General features: G+C 40.4%; 1 protein-coding gene across 1 annotated transcript in view; it reads left to right on the top strand.

The window, feature by feature from the left end:
* The window catches only part of CDH2 (cadherin 2), a 213,212-nt gene that overhangs the window by 163,947 nt on the left and 29,770 nt on the right, over positions 1-19,495 (top strand). Inside the window, exons 8-14 of the mRNA XM_080821169.1 lie at positions 4,605-4,742; positions 5,423-5,608; positions 9,824-10,077; positions 11,034-11,176; positions 14,301-14,534; positions 14,828-15,061; positions 17,784-17,923. Coding sequence (XP_080677295.1) covers positions 4,605-4,742; positions 5,423-5,608; positions 9,824-10,077; positions 11,034-11,176; positions 14,301-14,534; positions 14,828-15,061; positions 17,784-17,923 — 1,329 coding nt within the window. The remainder of the gene's footprint in view (positions 1-4,604; positions 4,743-5,422; positions 5,609-9,823; positions 10,078-11,033; positions 11,177-14,300; positions 14,535-14,827; positions 15,062-17,783; positions 17,924-19,495) is intronic.

Genomic DNA, 19,495 nt, shown 5'->3' on the forward strand with positions numbered 1-19,495 from the left:
GCCCACACTCTTGCTCAGTTCCCACTCCTTCCTCATCTTGACGTTTGGCTTTCTGCCTGCCTACCCCACTCGGGATGCACCATTGTCATGTACATATTCTCACTTTACAGGAGGGCACTCACATAGTGGAGCAATTAACGATATAGACTCTGGACTCGCAGAGACGTGGGTTCAAATCCTGCCTCTACTACTTATGGCTGGGTGTCATTGAGCAAGCTTCCTTGCCTCCCTAAGCCTTGGTTTTCTTATCTGGAAAATGAGGATTGGAAAAAAAAAAAATCCACCTGCCTTATGGGATAATTGTGAGGACTGAATATGATAATGTATACTGCTTAGCAGTACTTCTGGCATGTAGTTAGTACTCAGTCTCAAAAAATGTTATTTTTTTTTCTTATCAAGGCCCCAGAAACTTGTTAGAATACAATAAGCATTCAAAAAAAAGAATTTAGATTCCAGAAACACAAGGTAGATAGATGGTAGCATTAGCCCCATTTCACAGGTGAAGAAACTAGGACTTTGCATTTAAGAATTTGAACAGGGTCACAAACCTGTACTTGTAAGTTCTCTTGACATTATTGTTTAATTGTCCATCCCCTAACCCAGTGCATCCAAAAGCAATCCATCATCACCCTCAATCTATGAGTCCTGATCAATTTCCCATTTCATGTGACCAGTACCACCACCCCAGTCTCCCCAAGATCACGGTCTGCCTGCCTTTACCATGCACTGCCATCCATCCACCAATAAATTCAGTGATCGGTTTCCTTCCAATTTACCTCCAAAATGTCTCTTGCATTCATTCTTCCTCCCAGACTTTGATGACTGGTTTGGATGCCCAACTGAAGTCCTTGCATCGCACCAACTCTTACTACAGGTGCTTTGTACGTCTGCTCCTGTGATCCATTAATGGCTTCCTCCATCACTTAAGGATATCAAGGCCATCTCTGGGGTTACTCATTATTTTATCCAAGTAAATACTACCTCACCCGACATCTAGTAGACATTCATGAAATGTGTGCCAACTGAATGAATGACCGCTATTCTCACTTCTTCATTCGCTCGTATCACTTTACTCCGGTGTTTCAAAGTGTGGTGCCCAGGTGTGGTGATTTTTATTGATACATAGAGGGATGCCTCTAGAGAAAACTGGAGACCACAAGTCTTCAGATGCTACTCCGTCAAGTAGAGACTGCCAGAGAGCAAGGATTATATTGTGTTTATTTTTACAGTTATATTTATGGGGGGGATGCTGGTCTTCTATTTATGATAATTTAACAATAAATTAAGTTTTTTAAAAGGGAGCGAATGTCAAGATTAATGTTAAGTGACTCATGGTATAGAAATATGAGGATACGGCAGCATTGGGAAGATGATGTATGAATCACTGTAGTTTGGGAAACTGAGCTAGTTTTTACTCCCAGTATATGATTTAATGAATAAATAACAGCTGCCATGTAAATAAGATTTTTTTTTTCCCAAACCCGGAAGGATTTCTATAGTGTAAGGCGAGGCCCAGGATTTCTCATCCATTCACCCATCCAACCACCAAGTCAAAAGCTTTTATCACTTGCTTACTCTGTTCGGACATTAGGCTACATACCAATGACACAAACATTGACAAGACAGGGGCCTGAGAAGGGTGTGTGTTTGTGTCTACATAACCAGGAGGTTATGGACGGGGAGTAGCCATATAAACTAAAACAGTGATAGAGGTGTATAGATGATAGTCCAACAGCTCTGCCTCCAGGATGTTCTGAAGTCATCTCTGAGGTGGCTCTTCCCTTTTATATCTGCCAGGCTCAGGGTGACGGGAAGGGGACCGAAGTCCAGAGTTTCTCAACCGTGGCACTATTGACATATTGGATTGGATAAATCTTTTTTGTGGGGGCCTGTCCTGTATATCATAGGATGTTTAGCAGGATCTCTTGCCTCTATGGCCATCCATTAGATGTCAGCAACAGCCCCTAACTGTGACAACCAAAAATGTCCAAGGAATGATCAAAAATCTCCTTGGGGTGGGAGGGGCAAAATTACCTCCACTGAGAACCACCATTCTACCCTGGGGGAACTACCAAAGGCAGTAGTGTAGGGTCACAATAGGCATTTGAAAGTAAGATACAAAGAGCTGAAGGTGTAGAGTAAGTGGTTGAAGGGTGATATATAACTTTGATAAGTCACAGGGAGAGTAGGATTGATAGCAAACAGTTGAGTTGAGATTTTACCCACCTAGAAGAGGAAGTAAGGAAACATTTTTAAGCAAAGTCCCCTTGATCAGATGTGGGATTGAGGATGGGAAGTCAAATTATTATGGAATCTAAATGTCAGTCATCTAGAACCAGATGCCCAGGGTCTAAATTAGGCAAGAAACCCTAAATAGTTCGGTTGTCTAAAACAGGCTGTCATGTCTTTCTTACTAAATGTAAGAGCATTTTACCAACCAAGCATTTGAAAATGGAGATCATATTATTTACCAAGTTGGATTTTTTTTTTTTGAAGAGACATTATATTTTAGAAATAACAATGTTCTTTTGTACCTTAAAGATTCTAAGACTAACTTAAAGTGGTAGGAAATTTCACATATTAGCTACTGATCCCAGTATTTCATCTCAGTGGAAAATTGTATATATTATGCTTATATAATTTTAAAGTAGACATTATAATTTAAAGAGTAGACATTAACAAAGAGCTCTATTTCCATACAATATCTGTGGGGGTTTTTTATCTTTTTTAACAACAACAGTAAGAAAAACTTCTTCCTTTTTTTGAAAATGTTCATCTGCTTCTGTGAATAGCAGCTAACAGAAATGGCATTTCAAAGTCATAACAAATTTTTATTTTCATGATTTTCAGCTGGGAAGCTGAACTGAGTGCCCTGTAAAATTCTCTCACTAACCACGAGAACATTAAGCTGAAATGACACTTGATTGGGAAAGGAAATCATTGAGAAATATTTTAGCCTATGTAAGCATTACGGTGAGGTGTTACGGGTTAAGAAAAAATGTAAACAGCTCAGCTAGCACTATTCCTTTGTTTGTTTTTTTAAATTCAAATAAATGGTATTTTCTTTTTTAGGAAGACAGATAACTGCCTGCTAGAGTTCAGCATTTGGGTGGACAGGTGTGGGGTTTGGCTTTTTCTCCTACCCGTTTCTTCTTCCTTGCCCTTCCCACTAACAACTAAATCAAAAGCTACAATTTGTGTCTGTTCTAGCCAAGCTCCAGAAATCCCTTAAGAATGGCCATTCAGAATGTGACTTATATTTAGAATCAGGGAAAACTGTACCTTGCCGTGACAGTTTATTTTTGTATGAAGAAGTGAGTTTTGTTGTTGAGAAAGCTTTAACATTTATGAAAAAAATCTATATTTTTTATCTGTGCCAATTTCCACAGAGATTTCAAATGACTTTAGAAAATCATTTTGGTTAAGTTGTCCTAATATAAAGTATATTTGTCAGTTAGTGCTATAGACTTCTCAGACAGTCTCCAGATACTCTCTTAAATAGAGTGCAGCTTAATTTGGCTCCCCCTTTTAAAAATTCAGTTTGGATGGGGCACCTGGGTGGCTTAGTCCATCAGGTGTCTGACACTTGGTTTCAGCTCAGGCTAGGATCCCAGGGTCACGAGATCAAGCCCCGTATCAGGGTCTGAGCTCAGCTCAGAGTCTGCTTGAGATTGTCTCTCTCTTCCTCACCCCTCTCCCTGCTTCTTTCCCTGCTAGCTCTTTCTTAAATAAATAAATAAATAAAATATTTTAAAAATTCAATTGGAATTTGAAAGTAGTGATACCTGTTTGGTAATGACTCTCTATGTGCAGATGTATCTGTGTCCCTCATAGGTATGTGGGCACAATGAGCATTAGGCCAAAATGGAAATCTTTTGAGTGTACAAATATTAAGCACCGCTGTGTTCCTTAGTTACGAATAAGGACATAAACATAAACCCTTTAATTAGGTTTTAACATCACTTAAGAATATATCTCTCCTGCATAGTTGTAAATTGTATGTACTGATGGAAAGTAGGAGAAAATACTCCATAATCCTGCTCTAATAGAACATATATGAGACCATCTTAAAAGAAAGCATAGTCTGTAAAATGAAATCTGTGAAATGAAAATGTAAAATGAAATCTGTGAAATGAAAATGTAAAATGAAATGTGTGTATACACACACACACACACACACTCTCTCTCTCTCTCTATCAAGATTTTTCATTGCCTGTAGTATTCTAAACTGGGTAGAAACTAACGTATAAGAAAGTAAACACAAACCAAGTGACTTGAACGCTTGATCACAATGTTGTGAAGTTCAGAAGAAAGGGGAAGGTTGAGACCAGATGGAAGTGTCAGCTTCTCTGTGAATTTCACACATCTGCAATGTGATCTTTTCTGCAAGTAAAGGTGAAAATATACAGTCGCCTCTCTCCAAACAGGAACCAGGCCTGTGCTTCTAAGCTAAAGTCGGCTCCACTTGGGAACTTTCAAGCAATGTTAATCAGAATGAATGATGCTGAGCTTTCTGTGTGTAATAAAGAGCTATTTACAAAACAACTGCTGTGTCTTCTTGAGGAATTAGTTTCATCTAAGGTGTGATCTTTTTGTCTTTTTAGAAAGTGCAACAGTATACATTAATAATTCAAGCTACGGACATGGAAGGCAATCCCACATACGGCCTCTCAAACACGGCTACGGCTGTCATCACGGTGACAGACGTCAATGACAATCCTCCAGAGTTTACTGCCATGACAGTAAGTACAGACTGTCACTCACAGAATTTAGGTCTGTGGTCCATTACCGAGAAGTTTTGTCATGAATAATAAATGCATTAAATAGAGGTGGAATTTGCTTATCCTCATCGTAGACTGGCTACTCTCTCAGACGTTTGCTGTCATCAGGACTTTTAAATGAGGCGCCTAAGTAATTTGTTTTCTCCTAGTCTCCCAGGTCCACTGATGAAGTTGTTAAAATATGCCACCTGGAAGAAATGGCCTAAAAATACTTTGTGCTGTTATAACAGAATATTTATAAATATTTTCAGGTGCAGGAAACTGAACGGATATTACATGACTGATTTATGCCACTTTGTCAAGCATATAGATACATTATCTCTTGAGGAAAATTATTTCCCTCAGACAAGTCCTTTTCTCCAGCCCTGAATTAATCACCCAGATACTCACAAATGGATACTAATTTTAATATTAATGAAACTATAACATCATTTGGAAGAAATTTTGACTGCTGAGAAAAGTGATAGTATTTTTAAAGTTAAACATAAATGCTGTGATTACCTGCATTACCGATTTCCTCATTTAGTGTGGGTAATAAAGATTTAATGGAGCAGTAAAATCAGGGCAGTGTGGTCATCAAGACGCCCTGTCCTTCACCGGTCCACGTCGCTCCTCTTGACCGAGGTTTGTTTTTCTTGCAGTTCTATGGTGAAGTCCCTGAAAACAGGGTAGATGTCATAGTGGCGAATCTAACTGTGACAGACAAGGATCAGCCCCACACGCCGGCCTGGAATGCCGTGTACAGGATAAGCGGCGGGGATCCTACGGGGCGCTTTGCCATTCAGACGGACCCGAACAGCAATGACGGCCTGGTCACCGTCGTCAAAGTAAGTGCCCTTGGGCCGCTCATCTCTCTGACCGGCACCTTCCATCGACCAGTACGTCTCCCTAGCCTGTAGTTCCCTTTTGAATTTTAGGTTCCCCCCCTGCCTTCAGACATCTTTAAATCTGGAATTAATATATTTTGGGGAGTCCCATTTGTTTTTTGGTGTTTTTTGGTTCAGTTTACGTGGAGGCTCCCTTGAGGCCAACATAGATATTCTCACCTTGTCTCTGGGAGACTGTTGTGTTTCAGTCATTTTGGACAATTGTAATATTCTGAAGACAGGACTGTCCTCCACAGTGCTGACTGTGGGTGTCGTTAGATGTGTTCGTGCTACGGCACATCCTCAAGTATTGGGGGGGTCCTTTTTTTATTTAAATTCAATTAATTAACATATAGTATAGTATTAGTTTCAGAGGTGGAGTTCAGTGATCCATCAGTGGCTTAGAACACCCAATGCTCATTCCATCAAGGGCCCCCTTAATGTCCACCCCCCAGGTACCCCTTCCTCCTACCCGCCTCCCCTCCAGCACCTGCAGTTTGTTCCTTATGCTTAAGAGTCTCTTTATGGTTTGTCTCCCTCCCTGGATTCATCCTGTTTTCTTTATCCTCGGTGTGTTTCTTTCACTAACCAGAATCATGCCGTGCGTCTTGTTCTTTGGTGGGCTTGTTGGACATGTTCTCAGCCGAGCACACTCCTTTTATCCATGATGTATTCCGCAGATCCAGTGTCACGGTTTGGGTTGCTTCATTCCGCTCTTCCAATTATGCCCACTTTTGTGCACAGACTTGAGCACAGGGACTGGAATTTGAGGGGAAGAGTGTCAGCTTGAGTCCTTGTCAGTCTGTGGTGAAGGTGTGTTGACTTGGCACTGAGCAGGTGGGAGGCCATGCACGCTCACTCGGGCAGGAGGATGGCTGGGCTGCGAATTGGGGACCCACAGGCCGATGGCATCGTGGGTGACAGGAATGTGGCTGGTTTTGCTTTTAACTTTTGTTTTTCTGGGAGACTCTACTTCTCCTTCTCTTCTAAATGAAAGCCTTGCAGGATTGAGTATTCTTGGCTCTAGATTTTTTCCTTTCAGCCATGGAATTTATCATGCCACTTTCTTCTGGCCTATAGAGTTTCTGCTGAAAAAGCCACTGATAGCCACATGGGGTTTCTCTTGTATGTCACTGCTTTCCTTTCTCTTGCTGCTTTTAAAATTCTCTCATTATCAGTACTTTCGGCCACCTTGTTTACTTTGTGTCTTCATGCAGACCGCTTTGGGTTGGTTTTGTTGGGGGCTCTCTGTGCCTCCTGGATCTGGATTTCTCTTTCCTTCCCCAGATTCAGAAAGTTCTTAGCTATTCTTTCTTCAGACAAATCTGCCCCCTTTTCTCCCTCTTCTCCTTCTGGGATCCCTATCGTGTGACTTCTACCCTTGATGGTGTTGCTAAGTTCCCTAGGTCTGTTCTCATTTTGTGTATTTTTTTCCCTCTCATCTGCTCAGCTTGATTACTTTCCAAGACCCTGTCCTCTAGGTGGCTGATCCATTCTTCTACTTCCTCTTGTTTGCTATTTATTCCAGGTGGTCTATTTTTATTTCCATTCGGTGAGTCCAGTAGCTCTATTGGTTCTTTAAGGCTGCTCTCTCTTGGTGGGGGGTCTCATGGAGGTTCTGAACTCCTTTCTCAATTCCAGGGAGGATCTTTATGAACGTTACTTTAAATTCAGTATCAGACATGTTTCTTATCTCCATTTTGCTTAGGTCTCTTGCTGTGATTTGTGTCTGTTCTTTCATCTGGGACATACTCCTCTGTATCCGCATTCTGTCTATTGCTGTGTCTGTTTCTCTGTGTTAGGAAAGTCAGCGACGTCTCCCTCACTTGGAAGTAGTGGCTTTATGATGAAGAGGTCCCACAATGCAATGCCCCCTGTTCCCCAGAACCTGGCACTTCAGGGGTGTCTCCTAGGTGTGCTGTCCCAGGGGTGTCCTACCATTGTGATGGACCTGTGTTTGCCTTCAGTCCCCCCTGCGATGGCGCTCTGCCTGTTGTGGGCAGAGTCTGGTCCCTGTGGTGTTAGTGGGCCAGTCAGGGGCCACACTGGGCTTGAGTTGAGTCAGACCAGGCATTTACCATAGATGAAGTAGGCCCAAACTGCAGGCACTTTCCCTGTGTGTCCCCGAGAAGCTTTTGGTGGTGGGCAGGACCAGCAGGCAGACTGGCATGTGGCTGTCTTCCCCTCTCCCCTGGCAGGACTCTCTCTGGAGTGGTGTGGCCCTCCTCTGGGCTGCTCGCAAACTGTCAGGCTTGTGGCAGTGCTTTGATGGATCTTGCCAAGAGCCATTAGAGAGGGTGGATCTGCTTCGCTGTGGCCTCTTGTCTGTCAGGCCTTAGAAAGTCAGTTCTCCCACCTATCTGGTTGCTTTCTGGGTTATCTATGCCGATGGGGCTGCTCTCTTGGCAACCACGTGGCAAGAGCTGAGTCCGGGATCCTCCTACTCTGCCATCTTCCCAGCAGCCTTTCCATCCTGAAGTATCGATCACCGATTGATAGCTGTTCGAAAGGATGCTGCACACCTATTATCCTCAAGGTGCCCTTTGAGTATTGACTCAGAGGACAAACCCAAAATCATCGCAAAAGTAAAAGGGATGAGTTGGGACAAACAGTGCCTACGTTTTGGAAAATATTGTGAATTTATACTCCTGTTTTTAAATGCTATATTCAAGACTTTAAAAAATTGGTTCTTTTGATCTTTAATTGTCAAAAACCAAACAAAACAAACACTGAGCGCTGGAAGCAAGGGGATGTTAATAATAATATAATATATATTATTATATTAATAAATACATATATTTATATGTATTTATTAATATATAATATGTTATATATTACAATATATAATATATTATATATTAAATACATATTAAATATACATAACATAAATAACATATTAATATTAATATACATATTAAATACATATGTATAATAAATACGTAGCTTATAGCTAATGAAATCACTGAAAGAATTCTATTCTATTTTCTTTCTTTTTGTTTTTTGTTTTTTGTTTTTCTATTTTACTTTCTGGCTACTATACAGTCTTATTTAAAATAGTTGAGAAAGGGAAGTTGAATTGGTGATTTTAGAGTAAGAGAAAAAGAAACTCTCTGTTTGGAGGTTTTGAGGAGTGGTCTAGGGTAGGAAAACTAATTATGGGGCATTCTCATTAGCTTTGCTCCTGATCCTTCCCAGACCAACTTTGAGGGCAGGAAAGCTCACTAAGCTCTTTTTTTCCCCTCAAATTCTTAGGGCGCGGTAATGTGTAATCTGCACCCCCACTAGAAGGTGGTCAGGGGAAATCAAGAGTGAAATCAAAGTCCAGTCTGATCACTTGACCCCTGGTAACTTTTCTGTTGACAGTAGGATTCAATGGAAATTTGGAAGTTAATATTTACATTATGAATTATTTGTGCATTGCCTTTATCTAAAGTGTTGTTCTTAGATTAGGGATTCTTACAAACCAGTAGAATACCTAAAATTTTTTGGGGAGACAGCCAGAGTCTTAGTTTGCTAAGTAAAGGAAAAAACAAAAACAAGAAAAAGCCCTTCCACCTACAAATACTGTTATTTTTTAATAAGTGTGTGTACATGTCTATACTTTAAAATGTATTTCAAATTATGGATGATACTTTTATTTTTTTTTAGTTTTATGAATGACACTTTTAAATAGAATTAAGTTTTTGTTTTATGAAAAAATTAGATTTTATAGTTTGGGGCTTTATTTTGTTTGTTTGTTTTGGCCTTCAGCACAGATGTAAAAGGTCTGCTGGATGAGGACTAATCTTGATCCCAATGTTTGAGAATATAATCTAGACATTTGGGTTCTCATTTGACCTCATACTATTTAGTATTTTTGGTTAATAATGCTGTTCTTAAGAATAATCAAGTTTTAAGATGTCGCTGAATGAATACAATCAGTGCAATAGTAATATGCATTATTTTGTGAACATAAATCATTGAAGTATCCGAGATTTACAAATATATTATATAAACAGGCTCAATTGTGATAAATATTTCAGTCATTGGCCAATGCTAATGCATGTGTTCCAGACATTTGAGAGGAGCCTATGGTATAGTGAATGAAAAATTAATGTTTGGGAAATGGAGTTGAAAACTGTAGAATGCAAATATTCTTATTTCCTGCAAAAATATGGTTTCCTTTCTTTTTCTCAGCCAATTGACTTTGAAACAAATAGGATGTTTGTCCTCACTGTCGCTGCTGAAAATCAAGTGCCATTAGCCAAGGGTATCCAGCACCCACCTCAGTCAACTGCAACAGTGTCTGTCACAGTCATTGATGTGAATGAAAACCCTTATTTTGCCCCAAACCCCAAGATCATTCGCCAAGAAGAGGGCCTTCATGCTGGTACCATGCTAACAACGTTCACCGCTCAGGACCCAGATCGATATATGCAGCAAAATATTAGGTATCAAATGCCACCTGTGGCTTTTTTTTTTAATTTACTTTATGTTCTGTGTTGTGCACAAAATTAATATACCATTTGAATGAGAAATTTGAACTGGAACTAAAACGACTCATTACAGAATTATTTTTAATTCCTTGACGAAGCTTCCTGTCAGGGAATAGATCAGTGAGTATATATCAGATAGGAAGTAGAAGAATGCATCTACTCATATATTATTTGAAGAAAAAAATGTCCTCTGCCTCTTTTTTCTCTGCCCCCTTTTATCTCTTCATATTTCATAATAACTAAGCCAGTGCTATTATACCAAACGTTGCAAGAAGTTTTCACTGCAAGTAAATGGGGAACTCTCGGAAGCTGTAACATTTCTCTCTTCTCCACACACCAGGAAAAAAGGAAACTTAAGCCAAAAACAAGATATAAGAGCTAATTATTTTTGCCTCACCTGTACAGTAGTTATAAGGCTGATAAAACATATCTGTAAGACTTCCAACCTCAGCAAAATCTAATTTATCTTTCCTGATGAGGGAGTAGATCATTGGCAGAGCCTACCCCACATTACTCCTATCCATTGCTGGTGATGATAATTTTTTAAATTAGCTCATAGATAATTTAACTTCTTTCAGAATTGCTGCTAACAGATAATTGTGTATCTTCTGCATTTCTCTATACATTGATATCAAGATAGATGAATAACTAACTAGTAGGTGTATTGAACTCCTACAACTTTTACCTTTCAAAACACAGGAAATTTTTTCCAGTCTATATATTGGTTATCTGAGCTTGAAAAGGTTCCTCTCCACGCAGAATAAAACGGAGTTTATGCTGATAAACCTACTGATACATATCCATCTACTTTATATAATCTCCAACAGTGGCACTCTCTTTGAAGAGTGCAGCTCTGTGTAGTTATTTAAGTATATTAAAAAAATAAACTTAATAACGCTTTCATTTTGTAGATACACAAAATTATCTGATCCTGCCAATTGGCTAAAAATAGATCCTGTGAACGGGCAAATAACAACAATTGCTGTTTTGGACAGAGAATCACCAAACGTGAAAAACAATATCTATAATGCTACTTTCCTTGCTTCTGACAATGGTATGTAATTAAATATGGTCATTGTATTACCGCATATGTCGTTAAAGAGAGTAGAGCCTCATCATGAATGCATCATCGGGAAATGAGGTTTTCTCCCAAACTCAATTGTCTAGAAAACTGACCTTTATGAAGCTGTGGCCCCTGTGTCTATTTTCCATTTCCGCTGGGTGTTCTCACATGTTCCCTAACTTCTATAATGAATGTTTGCCATGTCCACAGGCCCTCAGTGGTAGCCTCGTGTTGTGACGACAAACCTCTGTAGCTCTTGTGCCCTGTGGCACACTGACTGCTCCTTCCTGCAGGTTGAGTCTAGCCTCGTGCCTCAGTGGCCCAGACACTAGCTCCTGAGGTGATCTTTTTTTTTTTTTTTAAGATTTTTATTTATTTATTTGACAGAGAGAGATCACAAGTAGGCAGAGAGGCAGGCAGAGAGAGAGGCGGGGGTGGGGGGAGGGGGAAGCAGGCTCTCTGCTCTGCAGAGAGACTGATGCGGGGCTGGATCCCAGGACTCTGGGATCATGACCTGAGCGGAAGGCAGAGGCTTTAACCCACTGAGCCACCCAGGCACCCCTGAGGTGATCTTTTTATATCTGTTATGTTCAGTCTGTTTGCTGACATCAGTTTGTCAGTCTCTAGCATTTTTTTCTCTTTGTAATTCTCTGCCTCTATTCTGCCATGGATAGGAAACTCATAATTTGAGTGAGTACACAAGTTTTGTGTGTTAGTTTCAGAACACAGAGTCTAGTCTTTTTTTTTTTTTTTTTCCCTTTCCGGTCTCTGCCAAATTCTAAATGATTGAGATTAATAGATAGACTTCTTTCTTTCTTTCCTTCCTTCTTTTCTCCCTCCTTCCTTCCTTCCTTCCTTCTTCTTTCTCTCTCTCTGTCTGTCTTTTAGTTATATAAGACAAAAATGACTTCCGTAAACCTGGTGATGGATTTATTTTGCTTTGTCAGCCCTCAGTATGACATGTGTTTAAGAGTACAACCTCTGAAGGTCCGCCTGACCATCTGGACCCAGACTCCAGATCTACTACTTCCTAACTGTGGGATTGGCAGTGAGATTTTAAATATATCCTTTCCTTTTTCTCTTAACTGGGGATAATGGCAGCAGCGCTTAACTCATAGTGTATTGGGGAAGATAAGGTGTTTTGTACACATAGTTCTTAAAACAGTGCCTGACATAAAGACTCGAATAAGTGTTTCTGTTAATAGTTTTAAAACTGAGTCACAACCACATTTGAAAATCTTTCCGTTCTAGACTATCAACGTTAGCATCTAATAAAACTAGCCGGCTTCAGTTTGGTGGTCAAGATGAGCAGTTTGAAAAACGTGGCCTGTAGACACTTTTGATAAGAACAGTTTCAATGGACCTTTCTGAATCCTATATAGTAAGATTCAGTGAGATGATTATTTATCATAAATCTACATGGTGAGAGGGTCAAAGCTATATTTCTTATCCTTTTTAATGTCAGACCTACTGTTCAAATATTTGGAGTTGAAACGTAGTAGGGACAGCTTCTGCCTTTGCACATCAGAGCACAGCATGAGTGTCTGTTTTATGTTCTCACTGCATGTAAGTGGTCACTTTCTTCTACAATGGAACCTAAAGCAATATATCTTGCACCATTATGTCGAGATTTAAAGAGCTGTAAAATTATATGTATGAATGTTGGTTGTGCGTTACAACCAGATTTGTCATTCACCAAGGTGGATATTTTTCTAATTGAAAGGGCATTTGATAGGAGAGAGAAGTGTGTGGTTGCATCTGTATTAGCCTTGATGTTTGACAGAGGCACTTGACTTTTAATCGAGGCTGGATGCGAAGCCGCGGTTCTGCTTCTTAATGATGGGGCAAGCTCTTATACTCTCTGTGCCTTCGTTTCATTATTGATAAATTGTTTTAGCAGCTTGCCTATTCTATAAAGTTGTGATGAGAGTCAAATAATATTATGTGTGATCATGAGTGTGAAAGTTCGTCAAACTGTGGACTATCACTGAGCTCTTGGTGCTATATTCATTATTAGAATATTGTTCACAGCCACCTCCCTCCCCCCACTTTTATTCTCTCTGCTCCCAGCACCGTCTGTGTTCTTCAGACAGGTCCAAAGAGATTCCTCCTTGTCTCAGCAGTGGATGTGTGCACAGTTCTAATCACATGTTCTTGGGCAGGTCTCTGAAACTTCTGGGTCTCAGATTTATTATTTTAACTTTTTTTTCTATTTCTATTCTATTCTGTTCTATTCATATAATGTAAATTATGTAATTAAATGAAATAAAATAATCATGTCATTATTTATATAAAATAGTATAATACTAAAAATACATATAATACAGCAGAGGCCAAATTACCAGACTAAAGAATCACAAAAACTAGTAGAGATGGTTTTTAGTGTGGAATGAGAGTGGGTTTGGGGTCAGGCAGACCCATCTTGAATAGTAACCCCACCACTTCCAAGAGTGTGTGACCACGAGCAGCTCACAGAGCTATAGGTTTTCCATCTGTTTAAGTCTGCTTCATAGGATTACAATGAAATAATGTATATAGAGCAACCTAATTCTTGGTCAAGCAGGTAGTTGGTTGATCCATAAATCCTATTTCTCTTCTCCATGGCATTCCTTCCCAAGATGAGGTCTATGGGTCTGTGTTACCCATCTGTAGACTGGTTGAATATTTCATAGCTATGTTTGAGCCTTAAAAGCATTCTCACACTTTTTCATGCATGTCCTGGTTCTCCATCCAAAAAGTAGGGTACACAAGATCTTGAGCCCCATGTTCTGCTTCTCTTGTATTCCCCGCAGTGGCTAGAGGAATGTGGTATGCACACGGCCCCGTGTAATGGACAGTGAGGGAAAAGCAGGTGCAGAATCACACTTAGCAGGGACGTACGTTGTTCCAGTGCTCAGTTGGGCACACCAAAAGGGGCAGCTCAGGGTCATCCTAGAAAGGAAGCAGGAAGTGGCCTTGTTGGAGAAACAGTCTGCTAGGTGCTATGGCGACTAGATTTTTCCAAGGTTATGCAGTAATGAGGGGAAGCGGGCTAGAAGCTTTGAGAATTCCACCATAATGGAGACTCATGGGAAAGACATGTTCAGCATTGTTTTGTGATTTTTCTCCTTTGAAGGAATACCACCTATGAGCGGAACGGGAACACTGCAGATCTATTTACTTGATATTAATGACAATGCCCCTCAAGTGCTACCTCAAGAGGCAGAGACTTGTGAAACTCCAGACCCCAATTCAATTAACATCACAGCACTTGACTATGACATCGATCCAAATGCTGGACCATTTGCTTTTGATCTTCCTTTGTCTCCAGCGACTATTAAGAGAAATTGGACCATCACTCGGCTGAATGGTAAGAACAGGTTAATTATTTGACGATAGGTGCAGCTGAGAGGTTTTGAAGCCTGATATGAAAAGTTAATTTTAGGTGCTTTATAATATTCTAATTAAATATATTTTAAAAGCTACTCAAAGTTAAGTAAGATGTTAAAAACTTTCACAGCTAAAAAAAAGGTCTTCACAATGTAGCATAGTTGTATTGCTTGATATATACTCTTAAGTAGTAAACGCACTCTGGAAAATGCTGCGTGTTTTTTATAGTATGATGTATTAACTATCCACCATACTTCTTCCTTTCTCATGTAGGTGATTTTGCTCAGCTTAATTTGAAGATAAAATTTCTTGAAGCTGGGATTTATGAAGTTCCAATCATAATCACAGATTCGGGTAATCCCCCCAAATCGAATATCTCCATCCTTCGCGTGAAGGTTTGCCAGTGCGACTCCAACGGGGACTGCACCGATGTGGACAGAATCGTGGGCGCAGGGCTGGGCACGGGTGCCATTATTGCCATCCTCCTCTGCATCATTATCCTGCTCAGTAAGTGTTGGCATTGTCTCTTAGAGTTTAATTCTTCTCCCCTCTAAGACGTTTTGCAAAGTAACTTCTTGCTGTTGCCTTTTGACATCATCTGACAATTCTCTTCGACCTCTGAACGCATTCTGGCCAACGTATATGGGACAGTCAGGTCCGTGAGAAAATCCCTGGGGCACTTACATGCTTAGAGCAAATCTAGCCAACCCACCTCCTCACCCCTGACCCGTTGCAACTGTTTTCCGATGCTGACGGCCGGGGGGAGCTGTAGTAAACTCTCTTCATAGAAAAATGTTAGACAGTCCTAAGTGTGAGCTCTTAGCTTATGATTTGAGTATGGATTTATGGCACTTGGTTGATGATTTAGGAAAATAAGTATATTGCTTTCCTTGGTTTGCTTTCGTATAAAGCACAGTCAGCAGCCGACTCCGGTCAGGCAGGGATCAAGGTATTTGTTACTGAAGGGTACGTAAAATAGTGAGCGATTGTACTTCATACAGCACGTTTGATAATAGAAGTGATTGCATAGCTCAATAAATTGTCTTTAGAGCAAGTCTAGATTAAGGAATTGCTCCTTTTTCAGACACTTTGAATCTTTGGTTCAATGGAATGCAAGAAATTAACCACTGGAAAGTACTTTAGGAGCCACTTCTAAGCGTGCAGGTTAAAGGGATAAATTGCCGGGGCCCTGTGTTTTATTGTTAAATAGCAGCAGGACTTAGCTTATTGTGCGACCATGCTATGCACCAATCACTTCCTTGAAAATGTTGGCCATTTCTTCTTTTATGTTTTCTCCATTTACAAGTGTTCTGGCAATTTAGAATTCTGTCCCTTTATTCCGAGCAATTACTATAGAAGCCTGGGCATTTTTTACTTCCTGTGTGGAGACTACTTTGACTATAATTTGAAACCTGCATGCTATACTAATAATCCACTTGCTAGATTTAGCCCTGGAACAATGGCAAATGAGATCATGTATCTGGCTTTAAAAGGAGGATATTTACTTTTATGGCCAATAATAAAAATGTGCTCAAATAGGAGTCATTAAATCTCTTGCTTCAGGATGTAAACCGATATCCTCAGATTCAAGAGAGAACGCCCTCCTTAGATATGCACTTAGGGATATGTTTCAATTTGAACTAAAATGTGGTATATATGCCAACCTTATCAAGAAAGACTGCGATATGATGGATGATGGCGTGAAGGAGTGACTGTAGCATTTTGAAAGAAAATGAATCGGTGCTCATTTTAACGTCAACCCTCTGGAAAAATCATGGTGCCAGATCTGGCACAAAAGTGTAAAGCAGGAAAGCCTAATGTTATTTCAGTGCTCAAAATGAATCCCGTCGGCTTCTCACGTGAAACGTGCATTTTAGTAGGAGAGGGAATGCAGAGTAGCACAGGAGAAAAACACCAACCTTTGGGAGCCAGAAATCCTTAAGGCCCAATTGCCAACCCAATTCCGATTTACTACCCGAGTCACCCTGGTAGGCACCTTCCTTCCTTGGGGAGTGCTCTTCCCTCTGAGGCGGACAGGATCATGATGGCCGACCCACCTCAGTGACACAGCAGTTGCGTAACAAGGAACAATTAACTTACTATTGTTTGTTGGTTTAGAATTTACAAGCCATTATATTAGAAGTGTCCTATCCTCCAGCAAGCCAAAGTCAGAAACGGACACGGTTATTGTCCCCACTGGTAAATGATAAAATGGAGACTGGGCATTCAGCTAGTGAGTTCAGAGGGCACCATGTTCTGGAACCCAAGGTTTCAGGCTCTGTGTCCTGTGCTCGGGTCCCAGCACAGCCTTCTCTCTCTTCACGGCAGGCCAGAGTGAGGGGACAGACTGAGAGAGGCCTTACATGCTCTTGACCCAGATAAGTATGTTATTAGTGTGAAAAGCGGTGATTAAAAAGGTCATGTTTTGGCGCCTGGGGCCTGGGCTTCCAGCCTCAGGTGCAGAAGCGACAGGCTGCTCTACCCTGGAGATGCCCAAGCTTGGGTCTTAGCTTGATTTGGGCACACTCCTGTCTTTGGCCCTGGGCAAGAACAAGTTTGGCGTCCCTCCTGTCCCCCGGGTCCTGAGGTCAAGCTGTGGGGGAAGGAGGCCTGAGGCGGAGCTCCAGCGCCACCAGCACCAGGAGGGGTCGCTGTAGCCAGAGCCCCTCTGCTAGGGAGGCTGATGGAGGCACCTGGCAGTCAGGTGTCCACTCAGCCCTCCCCACCCCGACCTCCCAGCCGCAGGGTTCCCTTCCCCCACCTGCCCACCTGCAGGCCCTTCCCTATCCCTGACCCTTTTGTCAGATGCCTTCATAATCACAACGTGTGACTCCATGGAGTGGATTCTGAAGAGGGACACAGGTTTTTCTGAAGTACACATTGGGGATACCTGGGTGGCTCAGTCGGTTAGGCATCGGACTGTTAATCTCAGCTCAGGTCCTGATCCCAGGGTCATGAGTTCAAGCCCCACGATGGGCTCCAGGCTGGGCATGCAGCCTACTTAAAAAATAAATAAATAAAATATACATTCGGCGCTCTGAAAACCCATAGCACTAATCTTTACGATGAATAAAGTAAATCAACCAAGAAATCATCGAATGACCTGAGAAATAGACGTGTTTTAAGTGGGGAAAAACACAAAAACTAAAAGAAGCTGCTTAAAAAAAAAAAAAAAAAAAGTCATGTTTTTAAAATTATAACACTATTTTTTTTAACTCTTTCTACCTAGTCCTTGTTCTGATGTTTGTGGTATGGATGAAACGCCGTGATAAAGAACGTCAGGCCAAGCAACTTTTAATTGATCCAGAAGATGATGTAAGAGATAATATTTTAAAATACGATGAAGAAGGTGGAGGAGAAGAAGACCAGGTGAGCTCTATTTTAAACCTTTGAGATGAAATTTTGTGATCATGTAATTCAAGGGGTAGGACAAATGTTAATACATGCAAGAAGTAGGGAAATGGTCTCAAGTTTCCTGTTTGTTACTTTATCAAATACTTGGGGGGAATTCTTCCCTAGATGTGCTGCACATTTCTTGATTTTTGTTTTTCAAAGGGCCACATGTCATTGTATTTTTTCTGCAAGAAAATCATTAACATTGAGAAGCTAGGATTTAAACCCAGTTCCAATTATAATAATGCTAATAAAAATATTTTTTATAGTTTTTCTTCTTTGGATATCTAAAGTATAAGGAAAATTAGTTTCTACAAGGGGATTTATATATACATAAATATACAGGAAAAGCACTAGATAATTCATTCTACAAACATTTACCAAGCAAGTTCAATATTCCATACACCATTTTGATCACTGAAGATACAGAAGTGGGCAGAGCCAACAGATACCTGCCCTCAAGAGTTTTAAGTTCTTGAAAAGTATTTGAAGTTGGAGACCATATCTAGTTCATCTCTGTATCAGTAGAGTCTTTCATGTTGCCTGGGTCATACATGTGGAAGTTCCCATCTGGCTATAAAATCACGTGAGCTTCTGTATCACTGTGTACATAAAGAACTGCATACATGTTCAAGGATGAGGGTGACCAATATGTGGAACACCTTTTTGTGCTTGAAAGCAAATTTTAGGTATTGCCATGGCTCACATCTATAATGCCTGTACCACATACAAGGCATTCTGCTGGGTGTAATAAATGCTGGTGTCTCTTAAATCTTCGAAACCCTGTGATATTACACTGTGAGTATCTCCCCTTTTGTGATAGAAAACAAAGCTAAAGTAGACTGGATTCTCATACAGAAGTAGGAAGTGATGGACACAGAGTTTGAATCCAGGTCTGTCTGATGCCACAGCCTAAACTAACCACCCCAAGATCGTACCTCTCGTAATTACCTGGAAGATACTAATGTGATCTACAAAAAGTCACCATGACAGGTGACTATATTTTAAATACTTTGATAATTATGTTATTTCTGACTTAAAAATATAAACTTCGGAGCAAGAGTCAAAAAAAGAACTCAGAATTCTTGGGTCATGGATTATTATCAGTAAATTCAAATGTACTCTGTCTTAACTATATATGTAGACAATTAGTGATAAGACCGTTAATTTGAGTAAAAGCAAATTTTCATGAACGTATTTTCTCTTTCCTTCTCTGTTTGAGGAAATAATAGATCACTTTTTGGATGTTGTGGGGGGGGGTTGGGGATTTTTTTGTTTTTTTTTTTGTTGTTGTTGTTATTGTTGTTTGTTTTTGCTTTTTTAAAGATTTTATTATTTATCTATTTATTTATTTATTTGAGAGAGAATATTAGTACAAGTTGGGGTAGGGGCAGAGAGAGCATCTCAAACAGACTCTGAGCTGAATGCGATGTGGGGCTCGATCTCCTGACCGTAAGATCAGACCTGAGCTGAAACCAGGAGCTGGTTGCCCAGCCGACTGCACCACCCAGGTGCCCCTGTATCACTTTCTGTTTTCTAAAGCACATT

The sequence above is a fragment of the Martes martes genome (assembly GCF_963455335.1).
Source record: "Martes martes genome assembly, chromosome: 13".
In the NCBI taxonomy this organism is placed as follows: Eukaryota; Metazoa; Chordata; class Mammalia; order Carnivora; family Mustelidae; genus Martes; species Martes martes.